The sequence below is a fragment of the Trachemys scripta genome, chromosome 3, assembly GCF_013100865.1.
Source record: "Trachemys scripta elegans isolate TJP31775 chromosome 3, CAS_Tse_1.0, whole genome shotgun sequence".
NCBI lineage: Eukaryota > Metazoa > Chordata > Testudines > Emydidae > Trachemys > Trachemys scripta.
In genome coordinates, this window is record NC_048300.1 from 115,709,713 (window position 1) to 115,729,592 (window position 19,880).

Here is a 19,880-nt window from a genome sequence, read left to right on the forward strand (position 1 = left end):
TAAGAGTGTAAACTTACTTCCTAATGTACATTATAGATCAGGCCACGTTGTGCTTTCTTTAAAATTGCCAACCATGCCTGGGAAAAATTTGTTCCACTATAAACATGTGTTTTCCTCTCTAGAATGGCTCATCAGGATATAGGATTTTGTGTTATCTTCCCTTTAGCTAAAGCTGGGTATATGGTCAATTGCAGAACCCGTACTTCATTATCATATGGAAAGGAGAGTTTTTGTTGCATAAACAAACCTGGCGATTTTTTCATCAATTACCTCTTTTTGTAATCTGATTCTTATCACAAATTTATCTATGGTTGTTTCTGGATGATGGAGATTTTTTTCTTCTTTTTGCTACAGGTGATATACTGTGGCTATGTGACATACATGATGTGACTGAAACGCTATCAATGGTAGATAAATCTGAAACAATAGAAAATGATGGTGGTCTTAAAAGTGGATAGTCTTCAGAATCCTGTATGTTGAGGATGGATTCTCCTAAACAAAATAAGTCAATGCAGTTACTTAATTATTATTACCATACTGCTCATTTAGTATTACTCATTGTATTCACTGATCCTCAGTACTACTTTACAGGTAAAATTGTAAAAGGAAGATCTGCCTATTTCAGCTATTTATTTTTTATCACATCTGAATCTAAAATGATAGTTGTTACTCTATGGTACTATATATTTGTTGCTCAAACATGAGAATTCAAGAATAGTCCAGAAGGAAGACAGGCAGTCTTAAGAAAGAAGTATGAACTAAAAAAGTTTACCAACCTGAAGATCCGGCATGTTCAGACATGTTTCTTTCATCTTCAATGCAGCTTCCTCCTGAGAAGGAACACTTCTCATGATGTTTCATTCGGGCAACCAGGCCTTGCATTTCTTTGTTGCACTGTTTGCATTTTGCATGCATGCCTGTCTTACCCATAGGTAGAGGAACTTCATTAAAATATTCCCAAACTGGGTCTCTTTTACGACCTGCTGCCATTATAGGTTTCCCTTCTACTGAGAGAATGGTATGGTAGATTTCAAATCAATGAAGGCTACACTCAGAAAGACCTCAAGACTTCTGGAATATGCTGCTCAAACAGATTCACTTTTGTTTCTACTGCCTGTCCCTCCCTTCTCACATTTATCTCCAGACTTCTTCTCCTTGTCTATATCTATTCCACCCCCAACAATCTTCTATTCATTGAACTTTTTGAAACTTTGCACTTTGAGAGAGGTAAGAGATTGACTTTTTGTGTACACAAATTTGCAGAGGGACAATAGGGTTGAGGTCTGTTCTTTCTTTCTTTAAAAACATAACATGCATGCTAACAGCAAAAATCTCTGGAGAGACATATCCACAGTTTGAGAACTGCAAAACTGAGCATCTCTGGTATCTTTTAAACTGAGCATTGAGTCCCATTGGGTAGATAGAAAGATTAACCTAAATAATCTATACAGAAGCCCCTGGAATCCCATAAGATTGGGTCCCTAATCCATGAACTATTGGAACTTATTTACAAAACTTTTCTTAAACATTACAGGAATATATTGTCTCATACTATAGAATTAGAATTTGTAGTCCCTATTTCATGATGAGATATCTTTGAGCTATAATGTATCTTAATTAAAACTACCTTTAGATAGGTTTTTTCCTCAAAAAACATTTTATCCAAAAAATCTGATTTAAATAAAAAAAAAATCCGATCTTTTTGAGGAGTTGTTGTTGTAAATCATTGATTTTTATCCACCCTGCAGGCAGGTAAAATCTGTGATCCTTTGGAAAGATGTAGTGCTCAACAAACAAAGAACATACTTTTCTTCCTCAGCATTTAGTTATTGCCAGAATCCTGTTATTCACTTCCCAAATGCACAGTGTCTTTCTGCAGGTAACAGTAAAGAATTGCTAGCTTCTTATATGACTTCTATTAAGTAGGGCTAGACTGCACTGCCTGTCTGCCATATTAAGGTTTCATATAATACCATTTTAGAGTGTGTTTGTTTTATAGCTATATTTGTGCCCTCAGTAAGAGACTGTGCCCTAACATCTACCTATAATGTTACATGCTGAAATGTGCAGTTCTTATGGAAAACTGCAGTGCACCATTGTGTAATTCCTGGAGGCAAAGCCACCCAAATGGGTCTTGAAGCTTTGGATGAGACGAATGATAGCACATTGGAATATGTTCAGTAAATCACCATGCAAAACAGCATATATAGATGGGGCTAAATGCATTTTCTGGTGTGTGTGTGTGTGTGTGTGGGGGGGGGGGGGGGGGGGGCGGCGGGAGGATATAGGCCTCCTATTTATTCCTAGGTATCTTTCTCCTGTTCACATATTTGTACTGTCTTCCCTGCTGCCTTTTTCCCTTGGAATGGTTCCCAAGGGAAAAGGACAGCATGGGTGTTTCATTTTTTCCTAACCACTTCTTCTCACTCTTCTGTTAATTGTAACACTAAAAGTGGGGAACAGATCATTGTTGGGAAGGGGTGAGAGTGTCTTCTCAGGCTTCACCTCACTATAAATACATTTATGTTCTGTTCTATATAGGTTTTGATACCATGCTTATCACGTAGTATATGAGTGCCTTCCAGTAGTGCATCAAGCAACATGCCTATATATCTGTCACATGTTTGTTCTCTCATCTCTGGTTATATGACTTCTCCTTGAAGTGTTGCTTTTTCCATTTTTTTCTAGATAAAAGGACACTGTTAATCTAAAAATCACCTCTCCTTCTGAAAGTTGTATATCTAGTGTTTAAAAATAATCCTCAAGATTACTGGAACAGAAGGAGATTAGAAATGGGGAGGGAGTTATCATTAATCTCTTTCTTTCTGCGTTTGATAGGATTTTGTGTGTAGTCATTTTTACTGGGCTTTTTGTTGGTCATTTGCACCACACTCCTGCATTTATCTTGTGGGTGCTCCCTTGAGCACCCAGTGCCCAAACTCTGCAAGAGATTGTATACCAGTAACTATTGCAGCACCAACACTAATGCAGAAACTGAAGAGGCAGCAGGCAAGGGAGTGAATAGAGAAAGAGGGGGGAGGAGAAGGTGTGTGAACAAGTATCTTTTGTGGCATTGTATCACTCTTGGGTCTACCCAAAACACCCTTATAAACCAAAAAAGGGAACAGGACAAAAAGGGGTGCTCTGGCACAAAATTTAATTAAAAAAAAAAAATGGCATTTTAAAAAATCAAGTTGACAGCACTCCTTAGTGTGTTGCTGTACTGGAATTACACTTAATTGTAATTCTTAGTGTGGGTGTTTTGCTTTTTTTGACTGGAAAACCAGAAAAAGAAAAAGTAACACATTGATGTATAAATAGACTGTTCACAGTGTACTAGTAAGATCAATTTACCCATTGACGGCGTAGCTTTATTTAAACGTGTTTTTTAATTTACTTGCTGAAATACATTTTAAGATTATACATAATGGTATGCTTTAAGTTAGACGTGTGTGTGTGTGTGAGAGAGAGCTGGATGAACAAATCAGAGCAGCAGCCCTGCTTTCCCTTCAAACGGCCATCACAAAGTCAGACTCAGCAGAGGTTATTTATAACTTGTTTCCACTGACTGTGAGAAGTGGAAACTTACTTTTGGACTTGCTTGATATTTTCTTTGGTTTCTCTGTGATCATAGAAATCTCTTCTATGACTGTAAAGAAAGAGATGGTCTAGTATCTATTCTCTCTCACAACAGGCAATGGATGCTTTTTTTAAAAAATAATTCTGCCATCCATGCCCCTTATTAAAACCTCCCTTTTAGATAAACAGCTGGATAAATCCAATTTAATAAGAAAAACACAATACAATTGTGATGGGTTCCCTGGGGTGCAACCTGGAATTGGGGTACTGCTGAGTCCTCTGGATTTCCAACCTGGGCTCCCTTTCACACTGTGATGTTGTGACAAGCTACAAACCACTCCTTGTACTGCACTTACACAGCCATCCACAGGCAGGGATACACCCAACTGAGTTACATGAATGCTTCTCCCAGCCACTCATGAACCAGCAATAGAGAGTCTTCAGCCAGTTTCCCCAGCCTAGGATCCCAGAGCTGTACCATCTTGCCCTGGTCAGAAGCCTGACCGGTGTAAGTTTATTACCCAGTTTGCCACTCCCTCAATGTGGAGAGGACATGCACCAGCCCTTGCAACCTGAGCAAATTTCCCAAGCACTTCAACCAAAACGCACTGTTTTAGATAAAATATAAAACAGATTTATTAGCTACTGAAAGATAGATTTTAAGTGATTATAAGTAATAAGTATACAGATCAAAGTTGGTTATCTAAGAAATAAAAATAGCAATCTGAGTGCTAGAAAGAAAACAGGATTTAAATCGAGCAGTCTCACCCTGGTAGATAATACTAGCGGGTTACAGATCTTCACTACACAGGCTGGGACTCTCCTTCAGACTGGAACCACCTCCCCAGTTCAGTCTTTGTTCTCCAGACATGTTTCAAGGTGTTGAGTTGGGGGGGAGGAAGTGAGGCCCAGTGATGATGTCACTTCCCCTCTTTTATAGTTTCTTCCAGCTTGCTGGAAAGATCCTTTGCTATGATTTGAGTGTCAAGCAGTCTCCATTGTCCATGTGCTATCTCTGCGCAGTCTCCATTGTATACAGTTCCTGGGATAGTCCTTGGGAGCGTGGAATCCTTTAATGGGCCATCAGCAGTGTCTGACTACTTCCATTGTTGTACCTGAAAGGTTCCTAAGCTCACAACCTATTTCAGTAACACACATATAGCAAAACTTCACAACTCCACATACAATGACAGCACTTACAATCAAACATTAATATCCTGTTAAACAGATCAAGACTTTAAAAATGATACCTCAAAAGGCAGACTTTGTACACAGCATATCCTAATTATATGACACTGGTGATCCTGGGGGTTCCGGGGTGCTGCTTTGAAGCACAGTGTGCCACACCTCCCCCCCCCTTTAGTTTACTGCAGGAGTGTTAGTCACTGACTAATGCAGAGGCAGTGTGCCCAAGGTCCTCTTTAGGTTTTGACCATACAACTTTCAAGTGTTGCTAAACAATGTAGTGTTAACCACATGCGCCCTTCCAAAGTTCTGTGTACCTTCTCTGGGAGTTGCTAGAAAACATCTTTATGTTTGTGTATCTTGTATCTCACAAGGCATACTTTGTACAAAACATACCATAATTATATGACAGCGGTGAATATGGGGGTGCCAAGGTGCTGCTTTGAAGCACAGTGTACCACAGTAGTCTCTTAATTTTCAAAATACTGAACTCTACACAATACTTTCCTCTGAATAGCCTACCCTTGTGGAGCAGACGTTCTGGAGTAAATCTATTTCTTCTTCGAGTGCTTCCTCATGTCTATTCCATTCTAGGTGTGTGTGTGTACCCCCGTCTATGGTTGTCAGAGATTTTTGGCGTAGCAGTATCTGTAGCGTTGGCTATGGCACCATCTTGAGTGCCGTGCTAATGTGCTGTTTGAAGTGCTTAGGGGAGTCCCATAGAAAGGACAAGTACAGAATCTGTAAAAGCATTTGCCCTAGAACCCAGAAGGAGCGGGATATCCACTTGAGGGCCCTTATCCTGGAGGCTGCCCTTCATCCTGCATCGGAGCCCTCCCTCTTGGACCCCATGCTGAGCACCTCGGCATTGGTGCAGAATGCATCGCCGGCACCTTTCCCTGCCCAGCACCGTTCCCCCCTCGCCAGTGCCTAAAAGGCTGCAAAAGAAGAAGAGTCCTCTGGCATCAGAGGGGAAAGGGGCTTTGGGCAAAGAACCTATGTCAGGCCACGTGCCCGCCCTGGGGCATCATGGAGGTACCACTGTGGTTGGACCCCCCAGCCAGGCCAGGGGTCCGACTCCTGGGAGTGGCAGGGGACTCCGGCTTCTCCTAGGGCCCTCGTTGCCCGAAGTGGCCCCGGCAGCTAAGGAACAAGCAGGCTGACTGCTGTGCCAGACTCGGCTAAGACCCCAACACCGAAGGACAAGCCAGTCCTGGGACTGCCCCATAGGGCAGTGGAGCACCCTCCATCCCTGGACTGCAGGCGTTGATCCCCATCTCCATGGCCTAGGACCCCGGCACCGTACCATTGGTCTCTGGTCAGAAGGCCCAGGTCCCCGACGCTGTGCTCTCCCCCTATGAGGCATGGGACACCAGAGTGGAGGCACCGGTCCCTGTATCCCTGGTATAGGCAAGCTTCCCACCAAAGATTGCCACTGCGCAGGTCACCTTTGCCTAGATGGTCTCCCAGACATAGGTTACCACCGGGGCGGGATTGCTCCCTATCACATCACCTCCCTGTTACCAGTCGTCAGCTAGGCACCGATCCTCGCCCTCATCTCACTGATCGCCGACCAGAGTCAATCAGCAAACTCGGGCCTCGATGGCCCCGTCTGGGTCGCTGGTACAGCAGTGGTCAGAGTTGGACCAGGAGTTCAGCCCTTCACCAAGGAGGGGTGATTTGCCGCTGACCCGCGAGACCGGTGTGGAATCTGCAGCACCGTGGCAGCTCAATGGCCATACCAGAACCCGTGGGCAAGCCCGTAAAGCTGGTCCCATATTCCCACCAGTCTTCCATGGCCGCCTCAGAAAAGCTGCCTCCAGGATTGGAGTTGGAACACAGCACCGAATCTGATGTGGGGGCAGCGCAAGAGAAGCAAGGGGAACCCGCCCCTCCCCCAACTGTTTAATCATCGTCATCATTGTCTCTGGATGAAGCGGTGGAGGGTCCCTCCGAAACGGGCAGTCCCCCCTGACAACTTCAAGGAGCACCAGGTCCTCCTTAAAAGGAGGCTACCAATTAGAACTTAAATATTGAGGAGTTTGCGGAGGAGTCCGACAACCTCTTTTAATGTTATATCCTCCTTCACCCCAGCCCGGGTCGCACTGCCTGTCCACTTAAGATTGCCAAATCACTGTGGCAGACCCCCTCTTCCATTCCGCCTACTTCTAAGAAGGCGGAAAAGAAGTATTGCGTCCCTGTAAAAGGGTTCAGATATTTGTACACCCTCCAGCGGCATCACTGGTCATGACCGTTGTTACTGAAAGGGACAGGCAGGGCCATGTGAGTGGCACGCCGAAATATAAAGATGCTAAGAGACTGGATTTGTTTGGCAGAAAAGTTTATTCGATGCCCCGCCTGCAATTTTGGGTGTCTAACCTCCAGGCCCTGTTAGGTACAAATTTAATATGTGGGACGCCCATGTTTTTCGCAACCGTGAATTTCATAGTGCCCTGCTCATAGGGTATGTCTACACTGCATTTGAACACCTGTGGCTGGCCCCTTGTCAGTGGGCTCAGGCTTGTGGGGCTTGGGCTGTGGAGAAGTAAAAGTGTGGTATAGGTGCTTGGGCTGGAGCCTGAGCAGTGGGACCTTATGAGCAGGGAGGTTCCCAAAGCCCGGCCTCCAGCCTGAATGACTACACTGCAGTTTTACAGCCTCTCAGCCCAAGTCTGCTGTCCTGGGCCAGCCATGGGTGTTCAGTTGCAATGTAGACATACCCTATGAGTTTACAGGTGGAAGGGACCACCAGATCATCTAGTCTCAACTGCTGTATATCACAGGCCACTAAACACCACCCTGCCACCTCCACACCAAGCCCAACAGCCAAAATTAGACCAGACTATTACAGCCTTCAGGAGACTAAACCATTGTTTGTGATAGGGAGAGTGCGGGAGTGATTGAGGTGTACTGGTTCAGACAGTTTAAAAGTAAGATGAGTCTTCACCCTTATCTCGCATCAAATCCTCACTGAACCTTTTTTCAGGTTCAAATTCCCTATTTGCTGTTCTCATTTTCTTCCAGAAGCAGCATGCAGACAGCTTCAGGAAGACTCAGGTGATCATTTCTTCTTTCCTCACCCTCTAACTGATGGGTTTTACCTTCAATGAGAACTTACTGGGGAGCCTTCGGCGTTTGGGATATGTATCCATTGCTTATCCATACTGAACCTTGAAATCTTTTTTTGAGCATTGCCACTAATCTGGGTAGGCAGTTACTGTAATGTCTTGCTTAAAAACACCCTCAAGGAGAAGCTTTGATATATTTCCCCCCTTCCCTAGAATGTATATGAGAGTGCCTTTTGAAAAGTCAATTTTCCCATGCTGAATCCTGGGAGTTCTGCCTGTACTTCTCAAATGGCTCTGAATTTTTTGTTTAATCAAAAATTCTTTTTGCAGCCTCTGCCTGGTTCTGTCCCTCTGAGACTAGGGTTTGCAAAGCACAAAATACTGTCAGGTTTACATTTTATAGTTGATCATTCCTTTTTGAATTTGTTCAAATGCACTGAAATGTGTTTTTTTTTTATTTTTTATTTTAAAATGCTTCTTGAGGTTTGCGTTATTTTTTCCAAGAGCCCCTATTTTTTTTCCTTTTAATGAGCAAAAAGGGAAAGATTTCATGCTTGATCCTTTCATCAACATATATGTACTGCATATTTAAAATGGAGTATTAATGTGGTGTAATTTAGATGTACAGCATGTTGGATCACCTAGTTTCATCTTCACTTGGGGCATAACTTCAAACCATATTTGTAATGAACCATGTTATGCAGGAGAATGAGTATCTCAACCAGGCGTGTCTCTTCTGAGAGAGAGAGAGAGAGAGAGAGAGAGAGAGAGAGAGATGCAGTACTCCTGAACTCAGAGGGTGTCTGTTTGCATTTTGCAAGCTACTTAGGTAATGGCTTCTAAAAATCAAAGTAGAGGGTTCTCCCCCTCTCCCATGACATGCTTCAGCATGCCCAAATGGCAGCAACATTTCCACACTGTGACCATACATTTGTCCATGCTAAATTCTTAACAGATGTGATTCTGAGAGAGCCATCCTATTCTTTGCCCCATTACTTTAAAGAAACAATTCTAGATTACAGCAACCAAGGCTATAATATCAGCTCAGGAAAAATGTAATGTAAAATTGAAGGTTATGTGGGGATGAATCCTGAAGCACAATGATGATGGTTTTAAATAAGTCCCTGGTGGTGATGTTTTGTGGCATTCTGCACAGCATGTGTGAATGCCAGGGGTGGGGAGATTTTATGAAGAGAATGGACTTAAGAAAAAAGAAATACCACCGTTTAACATCCTAACATTACCGTTTAAGACAAGTGCAGCACTGCTACAAATACTAAGAAAGTAAACTTTCTATAGCATGTCCTCTGCCAATGCTGTGTGTTTTGAGGGGGAAGGGTAGATCTGAACGTAGCAAGGGAACTTGTATGTTCTGAAAGCAAGGAAAATTGAGGTGAGTGACTAACTGGTCCATCTGTGATATTGGAGTGAATAAAATATGATTTGCCTAACTAATCAGTTATGACTTGCAGCTTAATTCAATGAAACTTTACCTAATGCACTTAATTTAAAAATAAAAGGGGTAGGTTTTGAGTTTTGAGGTGAGAACTGAAGAGTAAAGCTGAGTGTAACTGGGATCCTTTCCATCTGGCCAAACACAATGCCATGTAGTTGATAACCTAGCAGAAGGAATTGTGGGAAATGGGTGAGGTGTGACTTTTGGCAAGAAGGAAGGTTGGGGAGGGGTGTGTACCAGGCATTTGCTGCTCCTCTCTGTAGGACGAATACTCATTGGTTCCACCAGCCTCTGATTCTGAGTATCTAGGCAGCTCCTGGAGGACTTGGAGCTCTTTTTCCCAAAAAGGCCACCCACTTTGGGTACAGTGCACCAAGGGCCTCCAGAAGAGGGTAGCAAATGCATGGTATACTAGTGCCACCAGACTCCTTGTTGCATGGTATACTGTCACACAAGATCATTGCAAAACAGCAGTAGGAGGGTAATGAAGTGGGTGCCAAAAAACAGTCACTGATAAGTTAGATGACACATTTGGACAGGTTGATGTTGAAAGGATATTTCTGAGGGTGGCTGAGAATCGGTCCATCATATTGTGGAACTCATTGTTCTTGTTTTAACAGTCCATATTTCCTCCATGTGCCATGCATTCATACTGCCTTTCTTCCCTGATCTGCAGCTTCTAGCTCTCCAGGGTTTCCTTTCTCTCTTCCTGAAGCAACTTCATTGTCACCTTCATTTTCTGCAGGCTGTTGAGAGGCTTTCAGGCTGGCATCTTTGTTTTCTTCCTGTCTCCATCCTCTCAACAAGAAAGCACTACTGAGTGTTGGTGGCTGTACTAATATTTCAGCCTTGGCGTATGACTGATACATCTGTAGGTAGATGGAATTTCAAGGGAAATAAAAACAAATGTAACAAAATCATCCTAGTTGTGATTTTTTTTAAACCATATTTGAGCAGCAATATGAATTATAGACTCTTGATAAGCTTGTCCTTAAAGGGATTTTTGTTTGTGTGTCCTGTGAATTATATGTGCTTTGAATGACTTGCCTACCAAAACAAACCAAATTGTGATTTAAAAAAAAAAAAAACTTAAAAATAACTGAAACGTAGGCTACATCAGATATTATAGGGAGCAGTTTAGAATAATGTGATGTATTGATTCTGATTTGTTTGCAGTCCATTGCTTAGGTAGACAAATTCTGGTCAGCACAATGACTATGTAATGATTTACTCACTGCCAGCAGTGGTTCATTTTCTTAATTCGCTTTTAGAAATGGCCCTTATCAAAACTGCTTCCTATCTCAAGCAATCATTTTGTTAAATTTGATTAAAGACTTAGAATGTGACGTGTGTTTAAATACTGCAGTGATAAGCATTATGGGCACCTTTTTCTTTTTCTTTTTCCTTTCCCTTTTCTTAGTAGTTGTATTAGTAGAGTATAAATTTTAAAAACTCCCCCGCCCCCCAAAAAGTCAAAACACATTTCACTTTGTTTTTATAAAAGCTTCTAAACTTAACAGCTAGACAAGTAGTGCAGACCAGCTGCCTATTATAACCTTTCAGAGTAGCAGCCGTGTTAGTCTGTATCCGCAAAAAGAACAGGAGTACTTGTGGCACCTTAGAGACTAACAAATTTATTAGAGCATAAGCTTTCGTGGGCTGTAGCCCACAAAAGCTTATGCTCTAATAAATTTGTTAGTCTCTAAGGTGCCACAAGTACTCCTGTTCTTATTATAACCTTTGGTGAACATGCTTTTGGAAAAAAGGGAACTCTCATGCAGGATCAGACTCTTTGCCCATCTAGTTCAATATGTTGATTCTTACAGGTGCCAATATAAAATATTTTAGAGGAGGGTTCATGAAAACTCATAATGGACCCTACGGAATGGCCAGGCCATAGGGGAAGTTTCTTTTTAATTTCCATTAGTTAGTAATAGGTTTGTGCTAGTAATTATTTTAATCTGATCTAATGAAAGTCATTATCCATATAAATGTATAATCCTTTTTCAAATCCTGCTAATCTGTTGCCCTCAATGAGTTCCACCAGTTTATTCTGTTGTATTTAAAAAACCTCAAATAAATACACCTTTTTATCAATTTTAAACATTTTGCCTTTCAATTTCTTTGGAGGTGCCCTTGTTTTTTATGAGGGTAAGTAAAAGTGCCAATTTAGTTCTTCTGTACCATTCATTACTTGCTATACCTTTTATCTTGTCTCTTCTCCTAACTAAGTAGTCCTTACTGTTTCAAATTATGGTTGTACAGAAGTCATTACACACTTTAGTTTTTCTCTCCTGTGTCTGGACTCCTATTTTTATTATATATAGATAGATAATATTTCTGTCTGTTTATATTTTTGGGAGATGCTTGTTTGAAGGAATTTGTTTATTTTCCTGCGGTAATTACAGCTGAATTATCCTTTTAATGTTTTTGGCATGCTAAAATTTGAAAGTAGTACAGAGAGACTCCAAAGGATGTGTGGTGAGGTACATATGTAAATTATCAAAGTGGTCTCACCATTGGCAGCTTTTTGTTGAATCATGCAAATACGTTTGTTGAGTGGTCTTTTTTTGTTTGGATTGGATATTTGCTTGTCCAGTTTAAGGTCCCCCAGCCGCTTTGCAGTGGCTTATCCCCTCTTTGGCTGACTGGAAGCCTTGATATAATCATCAGATAGATGGAAACAAGGGAAAACACATGGCTTGTGGCTGCAGCACTAAACTTTCTTGACAGGGCCCCAATTCTTCAATTTTGATTAAACCCCCATCCCTAGCTCAGATTCTCATTGTTCTCAGCGACTGTTTAGAGAAGGCTTGTACAGGCTCCCACCCCCTCATGAGCCAGATGTGATGATTTATTACAGAGACTGTGTGAGTCATGATTTGGCTGTTTTTTAAATCACTTGTGGCTGTGTCACAGAGGTCTAACTAACAGTTGCAGCAAGCATGGTTTGGAGAATCATTCTGAAAAGATGACGTTGTGCAGTTGAGCACAACTTCTGTACGCTACAATTGAAGGGTTTTTTTTTTTAGCAAGCTCTTAGGATAGGAATGTCTGCCTTCTTTAAACCTTCTCTTCTGATTGCTAAGAATATTTTTATTTCTGTAATAAGTACTTTCTTGGATCAGAGAGGTAGTTTGAAGTATGGGGGTTTTTTTGGCTACTTTTTAATACACCTCTACCCCGATATAACATTGTCCTTGGGAGCCAAAAAATCTTACCACGTTATAGGTGAAACCGCGTTATGTCGAACTTGCTTTGATCCACCGGAGTGCGCAGGGCCCCCCCCCCCCCCCCCCCCCCCGCACCGCTGCTTTACCATGTTATATCCGAATTCGTGTTCTATCGGGTCGTGTTATATCTGGGTAGAGGTCTACCTGCATTTTCTTCAGTGACTTCCAAATTATAGCCCAGATAAAATGCCAGACTTGAAAGCCTCTGATACTAGGAAAGCCCACTGATTTCAGCAGCACTGGAGATGTACGTGCCATACAGTATTTGCTCATATTAAAACTGCGCAAATGAGAAGTGGTTGCTTGGGCTTTTCTGAGAGAAGAAAACACTTTTTGGTACCAGTAGGGAAACTGTGATAAATAGCGACACTCTTACTCATAAATGAGGTCTCTTAAGCAACTGGTTTTACTTTACATCTAAAATGGCAAAATCAAGTTCAGCAATGTTGTAGGATTTTCTATATTAACCAGTATAGTAGTATCAAAGCACCACATCTATATAATTTGTAGCCTTAAAAGTACATCTAGTAAGTTTTTTAAAACAAAATATTATGGTGGTAGATGAGCCTTTCTTTCCTTAACTAAGTCCCAAATTTTTGCTTCTGTTTTTCCTGTTAAAAATGTGCTCACAAACACCTAATATGGTATAAGGAAGATGCATAATTCAGCTCCCTGTCGTGCTATAGATATTATGATTATTGGACATAGCAGGAAAAATACAGAAACCTGAACATAGACTTAGCAGGTAAAGAATTGAAGTTCTTCTTTAAAGGGATTCAGGTAAGTAGTCTGGGACAATTTCAGATTTTATTCACTAAATAAATAAATGAAAAATCTACTACCAAACACCAGTTTTTAATTATATAAACACTCCTATGTGATTGGTGCTAGAGAGGGCAAGCAGAGAGAGTACAGTGTTGGAAGCACTGGGATACTGTATAACAACCAAAAAGTGTTTGTTTTTTGCCAGTTTCAATCTTCCCTAAGACATGTGGAATGCAATTTTTCATTGGTATCACTGAGGTCAGAATTTGGCCCATATTTTCCCTCTTGCAATTCCTTCTCTCTCTCGCTCTCTCTTCCCCCCACCTTCCAGAAAGTGAGATGGATAAAAATTTCTAGCTGCTCCATCCCCGGGCTATAATTTAATGTATGTGTTGTATCTGACTCAGAAAGTGACCCCGGAGGTTCCCTTTAGTTATTTTAAATCAGTATTTTGGTTCGCTATCAATGATTTTTAACACTATTTTCTTATGTTGTGTTATAAACTTTACTGAACAGACAAGGAGTAAATTGAGCATGTAGGAGGATAAAAAATAATGATCATCTGGGTCTTCTCCCAAATGAGAATTCTGCCTTTTTTTTTTAATGGGACCAGGATTGAGGCTGTTCCCTTTACTTTCATCCCAGCAGTGGAGTGCTGAGAATAGACTCATATAAAATACACCCCCCGTCCAGTAGCTGGTTGTACTTTTTTGACGTATATAAATAAATGGTAAGATTTATTAAGGCGTAATGCAGGAGATTCCAAATTATCTGTCTATATGACTTTGTCGGCTTGGGCAATACTTGTTTGTCTTGAAAATGTTGTACACGTTAGCTAGGTATTTTAGGGAATTTTATGGCAGGGGTTAAGAAAATAGGATAATTGAAAAGTAACTCATTTTATTATATATCATAGGATATGATTATGATGTAGTTTTAGAGAAAACCCAGTAATAACTTCCTCCAATTTTTTCTGCTGTTTTGTCTTTTGGTAATAATAATAATAATTAATAAAAGATTTGTTTAACAGAGAATTTTAAGAATCTTGAGCCAGTAAGGCAGCATCAGTAGTAATGCCTATAAACTTTACATAAAAACTGATTAAATAAAATAGAGAAATGCTGTAGTCTGAATGTTGTGTGGGTTCTGAATTTGATCTTGTTGTTGAATGAAGTAGTGCTTTAATTCCTACCCTTACTCCTGACTTTTGTAAGGAAAATCCTTTTTCTTGGTGGGTTATGGCTAAATGGAACACAGTTTCATGGCCATAGGAGAAATATCACAATTTAGGGTCTTTCTGATACCTTTTCTGGGTGATTCTCTTTTCTCTCTCGTTTTTATTTTTTTACCCCAGGCAGATTTGGGCTGTTCCTTTTTTTTTTTTTTTTTTTTTAAGATTCTTTCCTTAAAATCATTGCCCCATTTACCTGTGGCATAGGTCCCTGAACTTGCTGGGCTCCATAGTATAGTAATGGAGGCTCCAGCCTATTTCAAGGGTTTACTTTCCTGTTGGAAAAAAGCCACATAAGAACTTGGCTGCCTTGTCCTTTCCCTCTTCCACTCTTTGGCTTATTCAGTTGCCAGGTATGATGTAGGTACAGAACAGACTACACCAGCATTTTAACAGTGCATGTGATTTCTTCTTGAAATCACTGGCTAGCTGGGGTTTTAAATGGGTAGCACAGCTCAACATGTCTTCCTGGTTTGCTGCTCTGAAAATGGATTTCAGCCAAGAGGGGCAGGCACTAGGCAGAATATTTCTTCCTCCAAAAAAGAATGGAAGTAGGATGGGGTCGGGGGAGGGGGGGAGGGGAGAATGGAGGCAGTTTCTTTCTTTTCTGTCCCAACACCAATGCAGGGAATGGGATCTCACAAATATTAGTGATGGGAGTGGGGAGACAGAGATCCCCAAACTGTAGGTGTTCTCCTCCACCCGCATTCCCCTCCCCCCCTTTTTTTAAATCCTGCACAGTCCAGCCTGCTTTCCATGATAAAGCCGTGTGAGGAAGTTACTATAGCCCTGTGGATGTTGTCTTTCGTATTTTCTTACATAGCTCCAACAGGTGTGCAGGAACAATGAGAGCTCGCCTGTGAATGGGGAGTAGGAGTGTTGAGGAATTGGGTGCTCTTCGTTATTTAGGTTTGTAGTAAAAGAAACTGTGCCTTTCCCAAAGCTCAGCCACCCCCACAAGCAGCATCTGCAGAGTGCTGGTTTGTGTTCATTGATTTGCCCTTGAACACTGAGCTTGATCGGGCTAGTTTTGTGGCTCCCCCAGGAACTCTGGTACTCATTGTAAGACTGAGGATTCTGAGGAGAAAAAACAGTGAAGACTTCCTTTTTTTGTCAAAAATTTAACCAAAAAGTCTTATGGGGTTTAATTTGCAGATGGTTGAGTACGTAATAATGCTTTAATGAGCTTACAGTGTGGAACAACGTGAGAGCATGGGTAAGGTTGAGCCATGTGACTTAATGGAAGCTGGTGAGAGGATTTGCTGCTTACTTCTGATTGTCTACAGGCTATGATGCTAAGCAGCAGTTGCTGACTATGGGAGAGCTGTCAATCAGATCTCAGTAACCTCTGCCTCACCTCTGTTGTTTTCACTTACCAGTCTCTCTGAACAGTGCCTCCCTGATGTCCTCTGTGAACATTTTGATATTTCCGCTTGGGGTTGGAGATGCCGGGATAAGTGCAAGAAAGTGACAGTATGATCCTTTCATTGTATAGATACCTGTTTAAATATATATATATATATATATACTGTAACCCCCTTAGAAAAAACTCCACTTAACTTTAGAGTGAAGTTGGCTAAACTGTATAGCCTGCCAACTCAAACTGTAAAAAGCAAGGAAACACTTAGTTAAGTTATTCACTACCTCATGTACACTCTATCAATCAGTTCTCCTTCTCGGTCTCTGCTGCCTTCCTTTTACCACGCAGAGCCTGAGCATCTTCACAAACAGCTAATGGGTATCTCACACTGTAGTTATGTCTTGAATATTTGTTTAGGCTTGGTGTGGCCTCCCTAAATTATGCTGTATGCAGATCTATATGTGGTTTTGTGTGGGTAATAAACAAAATGTAGTGCCATATCGCAAATGGTGGCTGCAATACATTTTTTTCCTGTAATGTTTACGGAAGATTTCCTCAATGGGTATTTGGTGTTAGTATTTGTTTTTATGTAGAAATTTATTTGTGTGTGTGTGTGTGTGTGTGTGTGTGTGTGTGTGTGTGTGTGTGCGCGCGCACAGAGCAGGGGCATGCGCAGGAATAAAAATTTGACCCCCTTTGGGGTGAAACGTTCTGTTCTGCCCCCCGCAACCCCAGGGCCGGAGGAGCTCCAAACCCCTACTCAACCGTGCAGGGGTACCGATCCCCCCCCCCCCCCCCCCCCCCCCCCCCCCCGACCAATCTCTTTGTTGCCTGCTCTACTAGGGGCTCTGCTCACTGCCACACTACTGTTGGTTAGGAGGATTGTCATCTTAGCTGCTAATTGGTGGAGGCAGAAAAGAGGGTGGGGTGGGTGAACTCCGGAGAATGCAGGCTCCTGGCAGAGGGGAGGGATCTGGCTGCCCAGTGCTGCAGCTAAGAGCTCTGCTTGGGCATGCACTGCGGTACAAAACTTGGGAGATAGGTGTCCCCCCAGCCCTGGGGCTGGAGGAGCTTGCTCTCCCTCTGGGGCCAGAGGAGTTCTGTGCTCCCACCTATTACGGGGGTGGAGGGACTGTGCCCCTGCTTGCCCCAGCCTGTGCACGTCCCTGATGCTCAGTGTTAAGCATGTGGTACAACATGTTATATGGACATTGAACTTGACCTTCACAGCATCACTGATCCTTTACAGCTCCATTTTCTCCTCCATAGTGTGCGTGTATGCACATGCACAGCTCTTTTGCTGAGCAGCCTGCTTCCTTGTCTCCACGGGATGTCTGGTGAATCTGGGATGGTTGACCGAGTGAGAGAATGGCAGTAGCTAACAGAACTTGGCTGTTTCATTGCAGAATCTTGGCATAACTCAATTATTTTAACCTAAATAAAGGGAATAATTGTTTGTGGTTTAATTTTAAAATGTTAAAAGGGGCTTATTTCCGATACATTGCCTATATGTATGAGGTTCAGAAAGAGAGAGAAATTTAGAATTTGTGGTGACTGTGATTGTTTAACTAGAGGAACCAAAAAAATGCGCACTTCAAAAAGGGAGCACTTCAAATTGTTTCCTCTGCAAAATTTAATAAATATATTACAAACAATATAATGCATAGAAATTAATTTTCCTTTAAAATTTATTATTTCATATTTGGAGACTAAATATGATTGATATGTGGATGAGGGAATTTTTAAACCTCCTTTAGTTAAAAATTTCAACACAGTCTTAACTATAGAGTTGCTACTGATATCTCCATAATATACAAACTATCAAAAAATATTTTTCCCGCATTTAGGGCCATGCCTACACTACCACTTATGTTGGCAAAACTTATGTCACTCAGGGGCGTGGGGGAAAAAAAACCTGCCCCTGAGCGACATAAGTTTCGCTGGCATAAGTGGTAGTGTACACAGCGGTATGTCGGAAGCTCTCTCACCGACGTAGCTACTGCTGCTCATCTGGAGTGGTTTAATTATGTTGACGGGAAAGCTCTTTCCTGTTAGCATAGAGCGGCTATACAAGAGATCTTACAGTGGCACAGCTGCATTGGTACATTTGTGCCGCTGTAATATCTCTAGTGTAGACATAGCCTAAATAGAAATCTTGGCAACTTTATGACAGCGTTGTTTAGATGGAAACATTCCCCTGCAACATTGGCAACCCAAAAGAAAAAATAGTAGTGAAATTGGCCAGTCTACACCATTTTCATTGTCCTAGCTGTGCAACATCCACAGAAAGGAAACATGTTATTTTTGATGGGTTTCATATTTATCAGTTCTAATAACTCTATCATGGAATGTGTTTTTAATATGACTGTGTCCCATTAAGAATTTACTAGAGGATATGCCTGCTGCTTTAGCATTTCGTCCTGAGTTTGACATGTGATCAGTATTGCTGGCAGAGCTTGTGTTACGTTTATTTACTTGATAAATCTTTTTCCTAGATCATTCAACGTCAAGTGGTACTTCCTTGTTTAAGCCCAGCCGATCACTGGTCTCTATTCCCACTGCCCATGTGATGCCGTCTAATGCCAGCTCTTCACTTTCCAAACACAGGGAAGCTCTGAAGTCTGACTGCTCACAATGGAGTACAAACCTTTTACGGTCAGGAGGAAGTCGAAATCTGGGCATAGTGGACCACTCTCTTGACATGAAGGATGTGAGGCCTGTAAGGAAATGGTCATCCTTGTCTAAACTCAGCACACCAGATAGCTGCAGTCAGGATGAAAGTGTCCTTTCAGGGGACTCCAGGGCTAGTACTGACAGATCAGGAAGAGACAAGACCATGTCACCACAATTAAGAACAAATGGGCCGAGTTGTTTGCATAATAGCATGGAGTTGCTAAAAGTTGAGGACAAAGAAACTGGGAAAAAACCATCTTCTACGCTGGATTGCAAATACAAATTTGAAAGTTGCAGCAAAGAAGACTTTGGTGTTTCAGACGCCTCAAATAGGAGACATGTCTTTGACATGACCTACAGTGCCTTACCTGAAAGCAAGCCCAACTCAGCCAGCTGTGAGGCTTTTGGGCACAAATATGCAACACTGGGACAGCAGGCTATGAACGGAGTACCCATTCAGCCCTCAGTGAGGACTCAGATGTGGCTTACAGAACAGTTGCATGCAAATCCTCTGGACTGTAGGACTGCTGAGGAGTCATATGGTTTGGCAGCTTGGCAACTGCAGCAGCTTGAAGATCTTACAAGGGGAAATGAGCACCCGATGCAGGTAAGAATAGAAATTAGGTGTTTGCTGCCATCAGGTGGGCAGTAAGAGACACAGCATCGAGCGTATTTCTATTTAAATGTTTCAGGTGGGGGAAGTATTCTTCTCACCCAGTGCTATTGTTGGTTTTTAAACGTTTAAGCTGTTTGTATAATTTAATGAAATACTGACTGCACTAGAGCTTCATTATTATCTGAGTGCCAGCAAAGTGTGCTCCAGTTAATTTATAGCTGCTGGTGGTTAATTATACCAGACAATTTACCCAAGCTATATGAGAGCAGCATCTATACTTTTTGCACCTGTATAATATATAGGGTACATCTAGTCACATTTTTGTGTCATTTTAAGAGAACCTTCCGTTGAAATGGTGTGATATATGCTTGAATTGACTTTATAATCTGAACTGATTTATAAGGAAACTCCATTTCCTTTTGATTTGAAACAGATTCATAGTAGACAATGACCCTCGCATACGTCAAGATTGGTTACTTCATAAATGTACCTAATAATATCCTCATTTATAAACCACACACTGATTGTTAATATTGACGTTATCCCTTTCTAATCCCTTCTATTTTTCTAAAAAAATGTAAGCATTCAAGATTGTCCCCCTCTATTTTGTGTGAAGGGAAAATTTAACACTGTTTAACAAAAATAAAGCATTACATACATTACAATTATTATTTCAAAATATATCCATTTATATGCATGTCTGCAAATACTAAT

At 41.6% G+C, this 19,880-nt stretch overlaps 1 protein-coding gene across 1 annotated transcript in view; it reads left to right on the forward strand.

Moving 5' to 3' along the window:
- Positions 1-19,880, forward strand: part of CEP85L (centrosomal protein 85 like) — a 160,086-nt gene that overhangs the window by 56,361 nt on the left and 83,845 nt on the right. The window contains exon 3 of the mRNA XM_034765794.1: positions 18,373-19,157. Coding sequence (XP_034621685.1) covers positions 18,373-19,157 — 785 coding nt within the window. The remainder of the gene's footprint in view (positions 1-18,372; positions 19,158-19,880) is intronic.